Raw genomic sequence first — 16803 nt, 5'->3', positions numbered from 1 at the left:
TTTCCATATACAGTGGTCCCTCGGTTAACCCTTAAGCCCCGGGTTAGGGTGCTGCTGGCAGTACCCCCCACGCGGTGTTAAATCGAGAAAAAAATCAACATCTCCAAAACTAATAAAAAATAAATAAATAAATAAATAAAAATAAAATAAAATAAAAAATGGCGGGAAAAGAGGCGGACGTTCTGGAACGTCACCCGGGGCCTAAGGGTTAACGAACAGTTCGATTAAAAAAATTTCGGTTAACGAATTATCTCCCATAAGGATCTTCAATTCGGTTAACGAACAAAACTTCGATTAACGAAATCCTTCCGACAAACACGTTTTGTTGTGAGCATCAGCTGATCGCCTAGTCTGCCAATACAGTAATCTGTTCTATGTTTACTTTCGTTTCCAGTGGAGTAAATATCAAGAAAGTTGTGTTCTTGAATATGTTTGCATTTTTTATATTAAAATTATTGGTCATTCTAAAATTTAGCCATCCAAGCTCTGTCTACATGAAGTTTTTCAGCTAATATTTTTGGCTCGATATATGTAACTTTATTTATTTATTGAAACTCATTTACATGCACACACTGTCCTAAGGGCAAAGCTGTACTGTACATGTAATCAAAATAATGTACAAAATGATTACTAAAATTTTTGTCTAGTGCAAACTATAGCATTCAAATTAATCACTTTCTTATAAGAATTCCAGCAATGTAAATTATATTCTCCCCAGTCACTTCTATGACATTTTATAAGCAAAAAACAAAAAAATAAATACTTCACTAGACCTTCAGCGCCAACTGTCAAACATGTCACTGTCACCTCCCCTTCCTCCCTCCCTCCCTTCCCCCCCTCCCAGCCAGGGTTTGATGGTTATACAGTAGGCTTTAAGTTTTAATCTTATATAATATCACACACTAAAGTTAGGAGAATATAATTTGCATTGCTGGAATCCTTGCAAGACAGTGAATAATTTGAATATAAACATATATTTTGCACAAGATAAAAATTTTAGTACATTAGTGTAGTACATTTTAATAATGTACAGTTTTTCAACTGTATTTTTGGGTAGATTTACATATATTTCTTCATTTATTTTTATTCATTTACATGCACACATCATACTAAAAGAAACATAAAAGAAATAAATGACCAAAATGCAAACCTGTACTGTACAAGTACTAAATGATTACGGTTTTAAAATTTTATGGCTAGTGCAAATTGTATCTTGTTTATATTCAAATTAATCACTATCTTATAAGAATCCCAGCAATGTAAATTATATTCTCCCAGGTCATTTCAGTGGCATTTTATAAGAGAAATGCTTAGTCACTCTTAAGGACTGATAAGTAAACACACATGAGACCTTCGGTGCCAACTGTCAAATATATCACCTCTCCTCCCGCTCCCTCCCTCCCTCTCCCCATCTGCCCAGCCAGGGTTTTAGGCTTGCAGTTTTTATCTTATATAATATCACAGACTAAAGTTAGGAGAATATAATTTGCATTGCTAGAATCTTTGCAAGACAGCAAATAATTTGCATATATACGTCATATATTTTGCACAAGAGATAAAAATTAATCACCTGTATCACATTATAGTAGTGATTTAAGAGTTCTAGTGTACAGTATATATATACACTAGTGATTTAAGGGCGATTTAGGGGAATTTTAGGAGTGTTTCTGACTTTATGCATTTTTTGGCTTTACTTTGTATGTACTTTTCTGTGAGCTGGAACCAATTCCCCAATATCCCATTGAAATAATGGATTTGTTTAACGAACACTCTGTGGAACGAATTGTGTTCGTTAACCGCGGGGCCACTGTATTTATTTCCATCTTTTTATCTGTCAATTCACTAAATTTCATTTCTTAATTTGTTGACATAATTTTTATTTAATTTTTAATTTTTGATATTTCATTACCTGTAGATACAGAATATTTTTTTTACATGTTTGTCATCACATAATTCAATGCTAAATGTACTTTTATTTGGTAAATAATTTTGAATCTGATGAGTAAGAAGTGCTAGTCTTAGTAAATTTTCATCATTTGTCCTTTTTCTGAGAGTTAGATTGGAAAGGGAAGTGGGTCTCATAGGCATGACTGCTTGCTTGGGACAGTGTGGATATGGCACACTGTATACTAGGCCTTTGGTACACAAGGAGGCAGCAGGACTGGCACTGCACTCTACCACTTTCACTTCTCTAACTTGTAAAGCTCGGTAGACTGGAAGTGCCCCAGGATTGAACCGGCTACTCTAAGGATAGGAGATAAGTGCCGTATGCACTTAGCTGCCACACTCAGTACTATTAAACATAAATGCGGTGAGCCATGTGACACAGAGACACAGTGGTCCAGGAGATATGTTTGGATCCTGACATGCAGTAGATGGTGGAGGGCAGACAAGTGAACAACACCCCTTCACCAGCTGAGGTCTCTGACTGTGGGACCCCCATGGTGTGGTAAAGCCATGAGGGGAGTGAGATACACTTGTTGTAACTGCTACCTCACCTTTTTGGGGTTTATACCTACTGTAGGAACTCCCCAGCCAGTGAAACCAACTAACTGAAAGAGGCCACTTCCACCCTTGTCTCCACCGCCAGGCACCGGACCTCCGACTAACTGACCCACCTCATGAATGTTCGACAGTAGTCTATTGTTTCATCAGTTATAGATTAATTTATAATATACATTGGTAAAAAGAATGATCTGCCATTACCGAGGGTATACAGAAGGCATTTAGAAGTAGGGATCTCATTGGTCACACACTTTCCCAACAATTATAATTATTATATGCTGTACAGTACTGTATAGATTTTTAGATTTCAATCCATCATTTTCATAATGGTTATTATTATTATTAGTATTACAGTTTTGTATTAATAATAATAATTCTGTATTAGTATTATTATAATTATTATTAATTAAAAAAAAATTTTGTTTTCAGAAAAAGTTCAAAAGATTCTAGTAAGTGCAACTGTGACGTCAAAGTGTAAAGAAGTCGCAAAGGAAGTCCTAAAAACAGACTTCTTGTATATTACTGCTGAAAAAGAAGCATCAACAACATCTGCACAAGTTAAACAAAGTAAGAAATTTTAATTCAAGTTTACTATGATTTGTCTAAAGAATAACATATGGTACGGGTAGGTAGATTACAGAAATGCTCATTTAAAAGGAATACCCCCAGGATGAGAACCTGTTATTGATTCTTACTGATTCTTTGGGTGTGTTTAGTATATTAATAAGTATGCGCTACCATTTGTCAAATACTATTTGGTAATATTGTATGGTCAGGACAAAAGTAAATTTAAAAAAAACTTTGTGTTTTTTGTGGGCACCATCCCAAAAAGGGTCATGTATACCGGTAAGCACCCATTGATTTACAAAACCTTGCAGTTATATGTTGCAGATGTTAAGAAACAAATCCTGATCTATGAAGCACAATGTCATAGTTACAAAATTTGTAAAAAATTTACTCTGACATGTGGATTTTTTTTTCTGTGTAGCTTCCAGTATTTCACTTAATAAAATATCTATACAGGCATTCTCTGATTTACAGGTTTCCATTCTTGAGAAACCTTTTGTTAATAATTTTTTTGTAAATTGGATTACATTTTCTCACAGAGAATATGTTTCTGTGAAAAAAGTATGCTTTTGATCACAATTTTGGCATACACATTGATTGTAAGCTATTGACAAACATAGTCAATGATATACAGGAGTGAAATACAGAGTTATCTCACTAATCACAACCCTGCTTATCTGCAATTGGTAATTTAAACCCCTATTCGATATTCGCAAAGCATACCCCACTTAGTCGCAAATATTCCGACGTAAGGCCTGTTTCACCCACAAGTGTAACACACAAGTGTTTTTATTTCTGCGCATACTGACTTGTGTGGTTTAGAAATTAATGAAGTTCATTTGGATGGAGAACGTGCGTGAAAATTCACGAGCGTGTTTTTCCCTCGTGTTAGTTGTGGTGCATCTATGGTAGGGGCTGGAAGTGCCTGTGATTATGTTTGTCAGATGCAGACAAACTGAGGTTGTGAAAAACATGCCCGTGTGAACACATGCCTTCTCCCTCGCAGGACAAAAACACTCGTGTGAAGTAGGCCTAAGTAAGGCCCGACATACAGTTGTACCCCACTTAACGCGGTCAATTGAACCCAGAGGGTCCCGCGTTAAGTGAAATCCGCATTAAGTGAACAACAGAACATATGGGATTAATTCCAATAGAAACCGGCCCGACCCCCAAACTCCACTTTTTGAAGGCACATACCTATGTTGTAGTAAAAATAACATCTTAATTTTATGATGGTACATGCACACAATTAATACTTAAGAGAAATAGAGAAATACAGTCGCCAAGTTAATGTCCATTCAAATAATGGACTCAACTCCCTCCCCCTCTCACACTACACTGCTTGGGGGAAAACCACTAAATTTTAATAAATAATACCTCAAACTAAAGTTAGGATAATACAATTGACATTGCTGGATTCCTTGTAAGACCAGGAATATTTTGAATATAAATGTCATATATTTTGCACAAAAGATAACATAGTTACCTAGAGAAAAATTTTTATCTAAAAATTGTATGTTTAATGCAAAATATATGATGTTTATATTCAAAATGATCACCAAATTATAAGAATTCCAGCAATGTAAATTATATTCTGACCGGGTAATTTGTATGAATTTTATGAGCTAAAACAAATATCTTCAGTTAATAAAAAAAAAAATAATCTTCACGACACTATCTGTCAATCAAAGTACCCCACCTTGCCTCCCCCCTCTTCCAACCGCGCGGTCAGTCCCAACCCTCCCCCCCACCCCCCACCAATCCTCCCTTCCAGAGTTTTTAACATTTAGTATTAAATAATACCTCAGATTAAAGTTAGGATAATATAATTGACATTGCTGGATTCCTTGTAAGACCAGGAATATTTTGAATATAAATGTCATATATTTTGCACAAAAGATAACATAGTTACCTAGAGAAAAATTTTATCTAAAAATTGTATGTTTAATGCAAAATATATGATGTTTATATTCAAAATGATCACCAAATTATAAGAATTCCAGCAATGTAAATTATATTCTGACCGGGTAATTTGTATGAATTTTATGAGCTAAAACAAATATCTTCAGTTAATAAAAAAAAAAATAATTCTTCACGGGGTAACAGATGGTCGGTCGGTCCCTCCCTCCCCCCCACCCCCCACCAACCGTCCCAAGGAGATGTGTGGGATAACCACTAAATTTTAATAAATAATACCTCAAACTAAAGTTAGGATAATATAATTGACATTGCTGGATTCCTTGTAAGACCAGGAATATTTTGAATATAAATGTCATATATTTTGCACAAAAGATAACATAGTTACCTGAGAAAATTTTTTATCTAAAAATTGTATGTTTAATGCAAAATATATGATGTTTATATTCAAAATGATCACCAAATTATAAGAATTCCAGCAATGTAAATTATATTCTGGCCGGGTAATTTGTATGAATTTTATGAGCTAAAACAGGCAGTCAGGCAGGGTGGCGGGTGGGGCAAATCTAAAAATAGCGTCTCGAGCCGGACACTCACCGCGTATATGTGGAAAAAATCCATGTTAAGTGAAAGTTCAGCTCTGGCGAGGCACCGCGTATATGATAAAACGCGTTAAGTGAAACCGCGTTAGGCGGGGTAATACTGTAATGAATGTGTTTGTGTGGACTCGGTAGGTCGTCAAGCATCGTAGCTACATCTCCTTACCTCTCCCCCTACTGCCGTATTTTAATTAATTTATTTTTTAATCTGTTAACTGCACACACAATTTTCATACAGAATGTGTAAAAAAAGAAAAGAAAAAAAAGATTATCATAAGGTTAAAAACGTACAGAATTTAAACATATTTTACATCCCGGCGAGTGAGTGTGGATTGTGGGAGCAGGAATGGTGAGAGGTGAAAGGGGGAGTGGGAGGTGGAGTGTAGCATCAGGGTGGTGGTGGGGAATGTTGGTAGTGATATATGGGTGAGTCAAAAGTCTCCATACATAGGCAAAATGATCACTTTATTATACAATCACTTGTAAGTCACAAAATATGCTCTATGTGGGCACCATTACATTTCAGCAAGATGCGTGCGCCAGTGGCTGGATCAGTAGTTTCCGGCTCATTGGATTGACCGCCGTGGTCCCGTGGAGTGACCTCGGAGGTCCCCAGACCTCACCCCTGTTGACTTTTACTTGTGGGGGCACTTGAAGGCCATGGTGTACCAGGTGAAGATACAAAACATGGACCACCTAAAGGAACAAATTCGTGGTGCGTGTGCTCGCATAACACCAGACTTGTTAACAGGCGTTCATCATGAGTGGGAGGAATGCATCCATATGTGCATTCAGTGTAATGGTACCCACATAGAGCATATTTTGTGACTTACAAGTGATTGTATAATAAAGTGATCATTTTGCCTATGTATGGAGACTTTTGACTCACCCTGTAGACTATTGGTGGTGACGGTGAGTGTTAGTTTTGAAAAGTGACCTACGTGCATCCGGTGTGTGTGATATCCTCCCCCCAAAGGAGCCAAGCTGTAAGTTGCGTTATTTTTATTTTTCATCTCTTATTTTCAGGTAGATACTGTATACATAATTGTTTTCATATTTTTTTTTTACCGTTTCATGCAGACACAATCTTCAAAAACATAAAGATAATAAACACTTCTCAGCCGCTTCAGTCTCCCGTGTGAAGTGAAACTATTGCCAACTGGCACTGGTACTACAGTATATATGCGACCCTGGTCCCTAATAGCCTTGCATAATGAGGAGTACAGTATATATTGAAAGATATGTGGTAAAAGTTGCCAGCTGGGAACGCTTTCCCTCCTATTTACATTAATTCTTATTGAGAAAATTCCCTCGATATTCACAATTTCATTATTTGCAATGACATTTAGGAATGCATCCCTTGCAATAACTGGGGTATTCCAGTACAGTCGGGGTTAAAAGTTTGCTCCTGCCCAAAATGAAGCAGCATTTACCTCTAATGAGATGAAACAGTCAGGATAAGTCAGTTCGGAGACTCATTCCCGTGACTCAGTTTCACCACGGGGAGTAAGCTTTTGTCCTCAACTGTACATGCAGTAGAGCATGCAAAAATTACTGAGAAACTGTGCCACTAGTTTTAATTTCATGATGACTCATCAAAAGAGTGTCTACTGCACTATGCATATACTATATACATTTTGAAATGTCTTGCACTTAGTGGAATTGATTTTTTGTGAAGTTTTATCTGAAGAAGAAATGCTAAACTTATCCAATTAACACTCTTGGGTTCAGGGAGATGCACTCTGGTGAGACACTTGGGGTCTGGCTGGATACTCACTTCACTGCACTTGTGATAACTGTATTGGTATCACATTAATTGTTTTAATTAAGTTCTGGAACTCTTAAGTGGCAGGGCTTGATGTAAACACTTTAAGGCGATTTCTGTTTTATTACTGAAGCAGGTATATACACAGGTACAATCTGAGAGAACATATTGTGAATTCTCCCCAGGGAAGTGTTGTGAATATTACTTTGAGATAACACTTGTTTTAAGTGCTCGGCTTCCCTGTCCAGTGGTCCTAAGTGAACTGCCCCTCTCTACTGTAGAGAGAGTGAAGCAGAGTGAGTGGGTGTTTGCTAAATTAGCTGACCCTGACTCGATCCCTGTGACAAATCTAATCTAATTGATCTATGTGAATAACATTGTGAATCTCTTGGTGAATAACTTGGGTATATTTATATAAAGCAAAGGTGCTGTTACACCGTTCAGCCACCATCAACCGAGTCCTCGCAGTTTAAAACCTAAGTATACCTATCCATGTTACAATAAAGTGTGCTTTAGCTAAACTGTTGCATCTTGCACATGTTTTTTCAGTGCCTTTTGGAAAGTTTTATTGGAAACTATTGTGTACCTAGAGGAAAGTTTCCTGTAACAAAATATAGCGGTCAAGGAAAGGACAAATATAATGGTAGGTATGATGAAACCAGGTAGGATTACTCCGTAAGATAAATAAAAAGGAAGAGAATCCTGTAATGTACAAAACTGTGTTTCATAAATGTAAGACAAGCTTATCAGAGACAATATGAAGGCTGCTTAATTGATATTCAGTAAAAATGGTATGGTTACCAGTTCAGAAGAAATGTTTGATACAAATGCAAGATGACGTTTAGTCGGCAAGGTTGTGATTGCATTACTGCTGAGCTCACAATAGTCTGGTGCTATATAATAACCTTCTACTACTAAATGTTTACCTACACCCTGGCATATGAATATTACACTGGTTTCCTTTAGGAAATAAAACTATTGCACGTTATTGACATGCACGTGAAACACTAACCTGTGAGGTATTGGAGTGTATTCACATTGCTACAGAGTTGTAGAAGCATTTGTTTGTACTATAGCTAGTTCACATGTAGCTTCTGCAGCCCAGGTGAAAGTAAAAGCATGAGCAGGACATACATGTACGTGTAAGTATGATGACTGACAAAGATTTAGGACTTCATTGTTGTTAGGTTATTCTTCATAGGGCCAAGCGGAATTTTATGGAAAGAAAGACCGCTAACCTGACTAACTCTGCTTCTGGTAAATCCTTCTGGTCCTCTTTTCCGACGTGATAACTCTATAGCCAACTCTCCCCTTGATAAAGCCAATCTCTTTGGCACCTTAGTCTCCTCTAACTCCACCTCAGACGATTCCAACTCTATCCCTCCTTCCCCTGCTCCTCCTACTGAACCTATGCACTTTCCTATAATCTCCATTCGTAGGATCCCTGTGTGTTATCCAGGTTGGATGTGAGTAAGGCGCATGGACCGGACAGAATACCCCCTCGTGTTCTGAGGGAGTGTGCTGAAATTCTGGCCCCTGTGCTTGCTCGCCTCTTTTGCCTTTGCCTCAATACCCAAACTTTTCTTTCTTCCTGGAAGCATGCCTCGGTTCAGCCCATCCCGAAGAAGGGTGACCATTCCAATCCCTCTAACTATCGCCCCATTGCCTGAACTTCATCCCTCTCTAAGATTTTCGAAACTATCTTTAGCTTTCATTTTCTCCATCGCCTTGAACACCTTTCTCTTTTGTCGGATCACCAGTATGGCTATCGCCAGGCTAGATCTACTGGTGATCTGCTCTACGACTGCACCCATCTTTGGTCATCCTCTCTTCGGGATTATGGGGAACTTTCGTCATGGCCCTCGACATCTCCAAAGCATTTGACAGGGTATGGCACAAGTCTTTGCTTTCTAAACTTCCCTCTTATGGTTTCTCTCCCCCAATTTGTTCTCTAATTTCTAGCTTCCTTGAGAACCGATCCATGGCAGTTGTTGTCGAGGGGTCAATCTCTCGCTCTTTCTCTACCAATAGTGGTGTCCCACAGGGTTCTGTTCTTTTACCTACTCTCTACCTTATCTTTATCAATGATTTACTTCACACTATGACTAATTCTATCCATTCTTACATTGATGATTCTACTCTTCACTCTTCTCATTTTCCCCTTCCCCTAATTCTCAAACTAGATCTGTTTCTAGAGCTGATATCATTTCATCTATTAATGCGGATCTGTGCAGCATCTCCGAATGGGGAGGTAGAAACTTGGTTAAATTCAGTGATAAGAAAACACAGTATTTGCCAATTACACTTTCCAAATTAGATGATCTCCCACCAAACACATTTCAGGATGTCATGGAAACCACACATCCATAACATTGCTAAAACTGCCTCCTGAAAGCTGGGACTGTTGTACAGATACCGTAGCTACTTCACTCCTGAGCAGTTGCTTCACGTTTATAAGGGATTCATTCGTCCTAACATGGAGTACTGCTCTCATATATGGGGTGGCTCTTCTTTTGTCCAACTGTTAGATAGGGTGGAATCAAAGACATTTCGTCTTATTAACTCGACTCCTTTCATTGATACTCTTTCTTCCCTTTCTCTTCGCCGCAGTGTTGCTTCACTCTCTCTCTTTTACAGGTACTTTAATGGGCAATGTTCAGTGGATTTGGCATCCTGTGTACCGCCGGTAAGGTCGTGGGCTCGTAACACTTACCCTCAGTGCCCACTCGTCTTGTCCGCAGTGCCCACCGTTTCTCTGGATGTCAGTCACACTAGAATAACCCATTATAGTACATCTTTCTTTCCTCAAACGGCGAAACTGTGGAATGCTTTACCTTCTGTGTTTCCATACTCATACGGTCTGTCTCGCTTCTAAAAGCTGATTTTCCGGCATCTTCGTGGTGTAGACTAATATAATCTTTTTGTATTCTATTTTTAATTTCTTTTTACTGTTTTTTTTTGCCCCCTAGGCCCCATTGTGGGTCGATGACCTGTGCCCAGGTGGGCTATACTCCATAAAGAAAAAGTCACAGCAACTACCAAAAAATCTTCTGAAACCACAATTAGTTCTGTTTGTCTGTTAAGAATGAAAAAGATCATCATTTGCCTTCAATGGAAATGGTTCCAAATGCCATGCATTAAACTTTTTTCTGTGATTTTAGTGGAATGTGTGTTACTATTTCCTCATACATTAAGGATGCCTTCAATAAGGGGTAATAATATTCCAGGTCGTGCTCCTGACAGATAGGAGTTAGATAATAGTCAGTTTCAACTACTGTACAGTATATGTAAAGCAGCAATAAGTTGACCAACTGGCAACAGATTTACCTCTACATCACCGAAACCTGCATTCACTAAATCAGCGATGAGCCTATCAAATTATATGTAGAGAAAACAATTATTTTTGTTAAAATTTATTCTTTATTTTGTATAAGCGACCAAATTACAGTACAGTAGAACTTCGATATAACACGAGATACATTCCAAGAGAGGTCGCTTTAAACCGAATTCGCAGTAAATCGAAGTGTTGTTTCAATGGAATAATTTAGTTTGGTACTTGAGAGAAACACAAAATACTAAAAAGACTGAGAGTCTACCCAGATGCACCTCAGCCCATCTCCTAGAATAAACAAAACATTGTTTTTTGTAGTATTATGTTAAAACAAACACTCATAAATCAACACAGCTAAAATTATGGGACGTGAAATGGTCTGTTTACTAGCGATCAGCTGATGGGAAGATTTGTGGGGGGGGAAAGGTGAGGTGATATGTTTGACAGTTGATGCCAAGGTCTAGTGCTTATTTATTTATCTGTCCTTAAGAGTGACTTTTAAGTTTTTCTCTTATAAAATGTCACTGAACTGACATGTTCTAATTAATTTTATTACAAAAGGCTAAAATTTTTATCTCTTGTGCAAAATATATGACTTTTATATTCAAATTATTCGCTGTCTTGCAAAGATTCCGGCAATGCAAATTATATTCTGCTAACTTTAGTCTGTGATATTATATAAGATAAAAACTGTAAGCCTATAACTACCCAACCCTGGCTGGCAAGATGGGGGGGGAGCAGTGACATGTTTGACAGTTGGTGGAAGGTTTGGTGAAGTATTTATTTGTTTATTTATGTCCTTTAGATTGGGTTTTTGTTTATACAGTAAAATGTCACAGAAGTGACTGGGGAGAATATAATTTACATTTTTGGAATTCTTATAAGATAGTGATTAATTTGAATTAATTTGAATATAATCATGCTATAGTTTGCATTAGAAATTTTTTAGTAATCATTTAGCGAGAAATTCTTCGTTAACTATAACAATTGCTCTAGAAGGTTGCTCGTTAACCGAAACCATTGTTTCAATGGGTTTTTGGGTAATTGGTTCCAGCTCACCAAAAATTGCCTAAATTCAACAAAAAGGGTAGAAAAGTACACTTACTTTGAGGTATGTATGTAGAAGGCTCCTGGATGATGATGATGGGAATTAGAATGGGGGTGGAGGAGAAAGGAGAAGAGAAGGCATTGGGGTGGAAGAGAAGTCACCCCATGGGGCCATTTCACTGATAAAATTTTAGTTCTCTTGGTGTAATTCAAGATTATTTTCTTTAAATCAACACTGCACTGCATTATATAGTGTCAATATGTAAAATAAATTTTAAAATGACCAATAATTTGCTTGCAAACACAGAAAAAAAGCGTTTAGTTGAAGAGAGTCTTAAGCAAGATGTTACCTCCACTGAAAAGACACAAAGACTGACGCCTGTATGCTGTGTTGGCAGGTCGGCGCCAGATAAAACTAGTTTTTGTACAGGTTGTACCTCTCTAGTCCGGCATTCTGTGGTCCGGAAACTCCTGTGGTCCGGAACGATTTTAGTTTGTCCAATAGGTAGATAGGCAGCTTTTTTTTCTTTTTTTTTTTACTTATCTGAATTATTATTATTATTACAGGAGTATTAAATTTTTGCCCCTCAGGCTCCAATGTGGGTCAGTGACCTATGCCCGGGTGGGCTAATCCTCGTAAAAAAAACAACAACAAAGCCGCGGGAAATTAAGGTTTGTTTACATCCGGCAGTTCGGCTGCTCTCTCTCTCTCTCTCTCTGCTTGTCTATACAGAGTACAACATTTAACCCTTCAATATATATGAGCAGTAAATAAGTGTTGCTTTCATATTCTTATGTAGAGTAATGACGATATGTTTTCACATGTGCGCACTTACATACGCGCACTCACTTTTTTTTACCATTAATGGTTAGCTACTTACAGTATATTGTTCCATTTATTAACATTAAATAACATTACAGGTACTTCAAACAACCATATTATTTTTTTTACATTAATTTTACTACAGCTAAAATCAGGGTCTTATTTTCTTCAGTTTTATATGTCGAACCAATCAGTCACTGGTTTCGTAAGCTTTAACATAAACAATGCCGGCAGCCGTCTCGTCTCCTCTAATATTCCACGTATTATTAATAAATTGTATTGTTAATTTTGCACACATACATTAATTCAATAAAAACAAATTCAGAAACATTAATTAAAATATATATGAACAGTAAATAAGTGTTGCTTTCATGTTCTTATGTAAAGTAATGACGATATAATACTAATGGGTTTAATTAATGATAATAATAATAATTAATCTAAGTTTATTGAAAAATTCTGCAGCCCTAAGGCTGAAAAATATACATTGACATAAAATGACTTATTACATACATTGGTGGTTTAACAAAAGCCTTCATTAGAGAAAGGTAAAGGAACATACAGTGAACATACAGATTAATGTAGGTGTTGAACAGCAAACTCGTAGTGTAGTAACTCCCTCCCAGATGATGTTAGGAGGAACTCAAGTGGTGTAGTAGTTCCCTTAGATGGTGTTATGAGGGACCTGGCGTGGTGTAGTAATTCCCTCGCAGATGGTGTTATGAGGGGCCTCACGTGGTGTAGTAATTCCTTCACAGATGGTGTTATGAGGGACCTCACGTGGTGTAGTAATTACCTCACAGATGGTGTTATGAGGGACCTCACATGGTGTAGTAATTACCTCACAGATGATGTTATGAGGGGCCTCACGTGGTGTAGTAATTCCCTCACAGATGGTGTTATGAGGGGCCTGACGTGGTGTAGTAATTCCCTCACAGATGGTGTTATGAGGGACAAGTGGTGTAGTAATTCCCTCACAGATGGTGTGATGAGGGACTTGACGTGGTGTAGTAATTCCCTCACAGATGGTGTTATGAGGGACATGTGGTGTAGTAATTCCCTCACAGATGGTGTTATATGAGTGAGGTGTGGTCTTAGGCCTTCCTATCGTAGACGGATTAACACATCGCTGGTTGTTGTTGGGTCTCACTGGCCGTTATCACTGGGTACCTGGGACCTCACTGTGTGAAGGTTAACTTGGGTACGACTGTCACTGTTGAGTTGTTCTCACTGACTTAAGCACTGTTCACCACTGTTCACCTCTGTTTAACACTGGTTCCGTTCCTTTCCTAAATGAAATTGTAACTTCTGGCGAGAACTTGTTGATATTCCGGTGGGGAGGAGGGTTCAGGAGGAGGTTGGTATAATAACGTAGCGCATGCGCACTTACATACGCAATCTCTCTTTTTTCTTTACCATTATCGTTAGCTACTTCTATTGTTCCATTTATTAACATTAAATAACATTACTTAAAACAACCATATTAATTTTACTACAGCTACAACCAAGGTCTTATTTTCTTCACTTTTATATGTAGAACCAGTCAGTCACTGGTTTTGTAATCAACGAAAACAATGCTGTGTCATTTCCTCGTGTTTTAATATTCTACGTATTATTAATGAATTGTATTGCTCATTTTGCACACATAAACATTAATTCAATAAAAAAGACATTCAGTAATAAACAATAATGAATCTTTTGTACATAAGAGAAATGACGCTGTTTACACGATTATGCACGTCGTCTGCACGTTGGCGGGCCGTTCAAACCCGTCGAAATTCAAGTTTCCGCCTTCAAAATTTTTATTTATTTTTTTTTGCGTGTGTTCCAATAAAATACGTTGAATTAAAAACTCACGAAATTTGAGAAGCTACTATACGACATTTAACCCTTCAATATGTCTTCAAAGAGAACATGATGCAGAGAAAGTGGTGCTAGTGCTTCCAAGCATAAGCACAAGTCACTATCTATCCAGGAAAAAGGTATCATTGTCTGCACCGGCCAGGTCCCAGGTTGCCGGACTAGAGGCACAACCTGCATTAATTATGTTCAATAATTGTTAAAATGACTAAAAAATATTAATATTAAACTTTTAAAATTATTGAATAGTATAAACTTCTTGATATTTACTAAAATAGTAAGGAATTTAAGCCCTAAAACTGATTACTGTATTGGCGGACTAATACTACAGCTGGTGGACCGCCAAATGCAAGCGAAAACATGTTGAGGTCGGCTTGTAAAAAACTCGTTAATCGAGGGATTGCTCGTTAACCGAAGTTAAGAATCTTATGGAAGGTAACTCGTTAACCCAAATTCAGAAACCGAGGCGCTTTTAATTAAGGACCACTGTACATTATTTTTGAGTACATGCAGTACAGCTTTTGCCCTTAGGACAGTGTAGCGTGCCCAGAGAACCATTAGGCTCCAAATTTTAAATATGATGCACCAGATTGACTCGCGCAAAATATGAAAGATTTGCTTTAAATTAAAACATTGTCCTTAATTGTGGGTGTCGCCTTGAATCAATAATCTTAAATTGAATTGCTTTAAATCGACGTTCTACTGTACATATGAGTACAGGTTAGATAATTTATGCATTGTGGTTGCAGTTTCAAGCTTTGTGACACATCACTATTGTATAGTGTATACAGTAGTACCCCGATTTACGCGGTCAATTGAACCTACAGGGTACCGCGTTAAGTGAAATCCGCATAAATGGAACAACAGAACATAAGGGATTAATTCCAATCGAGAATGGCCCGAACCCCAAACTCCACTTTTTCCGACACAATACCTATGTTGTAGTTAAAATAACATCTAAATTTTATGATGGTATGCTCACACAATTAATATTTAAGAGAAATACAGTCGCCAGGTTAATGTCCATTCAAATAATGGACTCAAATCCCCCCCCCCTCCTCTTCCCAGCTCACTGGCCCCTACCTCTCTTGAGAAATGATTGGGTGAAACACTAGATTTTAACGTTTAGTAATAAATAATACCTCAGACTAAAGTTAGGATAATATAATTGACATTTCTGGATTCCTTGCAGGTCAGGGAATATTTTGAATGTAAATTTCATCTATTTTGCACAAAAGATAAAATACTTGCTTTGCGTAAACCAAATTATTACTCTAGATCTAAAATTTGTATGTCTAATGCAAAATCCATGATGTTTATATTCAAAATGATCATCGTATTGTAAGAATTCCAGCAACGTAAATTATATTCTGGTCGAGTAATTTGTATGAATTTTATGAGCTAAAACAAATATCTTCAGTTAATAAAAAAAAAAAATATTCTTCACGACACTATCTGTCAATCAAAGTACCCCACCTTGCCTCCCCCCCTCTTCCAACCGCGCCAGATGGTCGGTCGGTTCCTCCCTCCCCTCCACCCCCCACCAACCCTCCCTACCAGATAAATGTTTGGGAGAAACCAGAATATTTACCTTTTTAGTAATAAATAATACCTCAGACTAAAGTTAGGATAATATAATTGACATTGCTGGATTCCTTGTAAGACCAGGAATATTTTGAATATAAATGTCATATATTTTGCACAAAAGATAACATATTTACTCAGAGTAAACATTAGATCTAAAATTTGTATGTCTAATGCAAAATCTATGATGTTTATATTCAAAATGATCATCAAATTGTATGTCTAATAAAATCCATGATGTTTATATTCAAAATGATCATCATATTGTAAGAATTCCAGCAATGTAAATTATATTCTGGTCCAGTCATTTGTATGAATTTTATGAGCTAAAACAAATATCTTCAGTTAATAAAAAAAAATATTCTTCACGACACTATCTGTCAATCAAAGTACCCCAACTTGCCTCCCCCTCTTCCAATCAGGCAAGATGGTCGGTTGGTCCTCCCTCCCCCCACCCCACCAACCCTCCCTACCAGATAAATGTGAGGGAAAACCAGAATATTTAACTTTTAGTAATAAATAATACCTCAGACTAAAGTTAGGATAATATAATTGACATTGCTGGATTCCTTGTAAGACCAGGAATATTTTGAATATAAATGTCATATATTTTGCTCAAAAAGATAACATATTTACTCAGAGTAAACATTAGATCTAAAATTTGTATGTCTAATGCAAAATCTATGATGTTTATATTCAAAATGATCATCAAATTGTAGGAAATCCAGCAATGTAAATTATATTCTGGCTGGGTAATGTGTATGAATTTTATGAGCTAAATAAAAAAAAATTATACTACGTGATA

General features: G+C 37.1%; 1 protein-coding gene across 4 annotated transcripts in view; it reads left to right on the top strand.

The window, feature by feature from the left end:
- The window catches only part of LOC121872727 (ATP-dependent RNA helicase has-1-like), a 163108-nt gene that overhangs the window by 58891 nt on the left and 87414 nt on the right, over window positions 1–16803 (top strand). For 3 of the 4 annotated variants that reach the window (XM_042375744.1, XM_042375742.1, XM_042375743.1), the window contains exon 5: window positions 2935–3072. The exons of the other annotated variant lie outside the window; for it this stretch is intronic. In XM_042375744.1, the coding sequence (XP_042231678.1) occupies window positions 2935–3072 (138 nt within the window). The remainder of the gene's footprint in view (window positions 1–2934; window positions 3073–16803) is intronic. 4 annotated transcript variants of the gene reach the window in all.

This window comes from Homarus americanus, unplaced genomic scaffold (genome assembly GCF_018991925.1).
Source record: "Homarus americanus isolate GMGI-L3 unplaced genomic scaffold, GMGI_Hamer_2.0 scaffold39155, whole genome shotgun sequence".
In the NCBI taxonomy this organism is placed as follows: Eukaryota; Metazoa; Arthropoda; class Malacostraca; order Decapoda; family Nephropidae; genus Homarus; species Homarus americanus.
The sequence above is the reverse complement of the archived record's forward strand: the minus strand, read 5'-3'. Positions and strand labels throughout refer to the sequence as shown.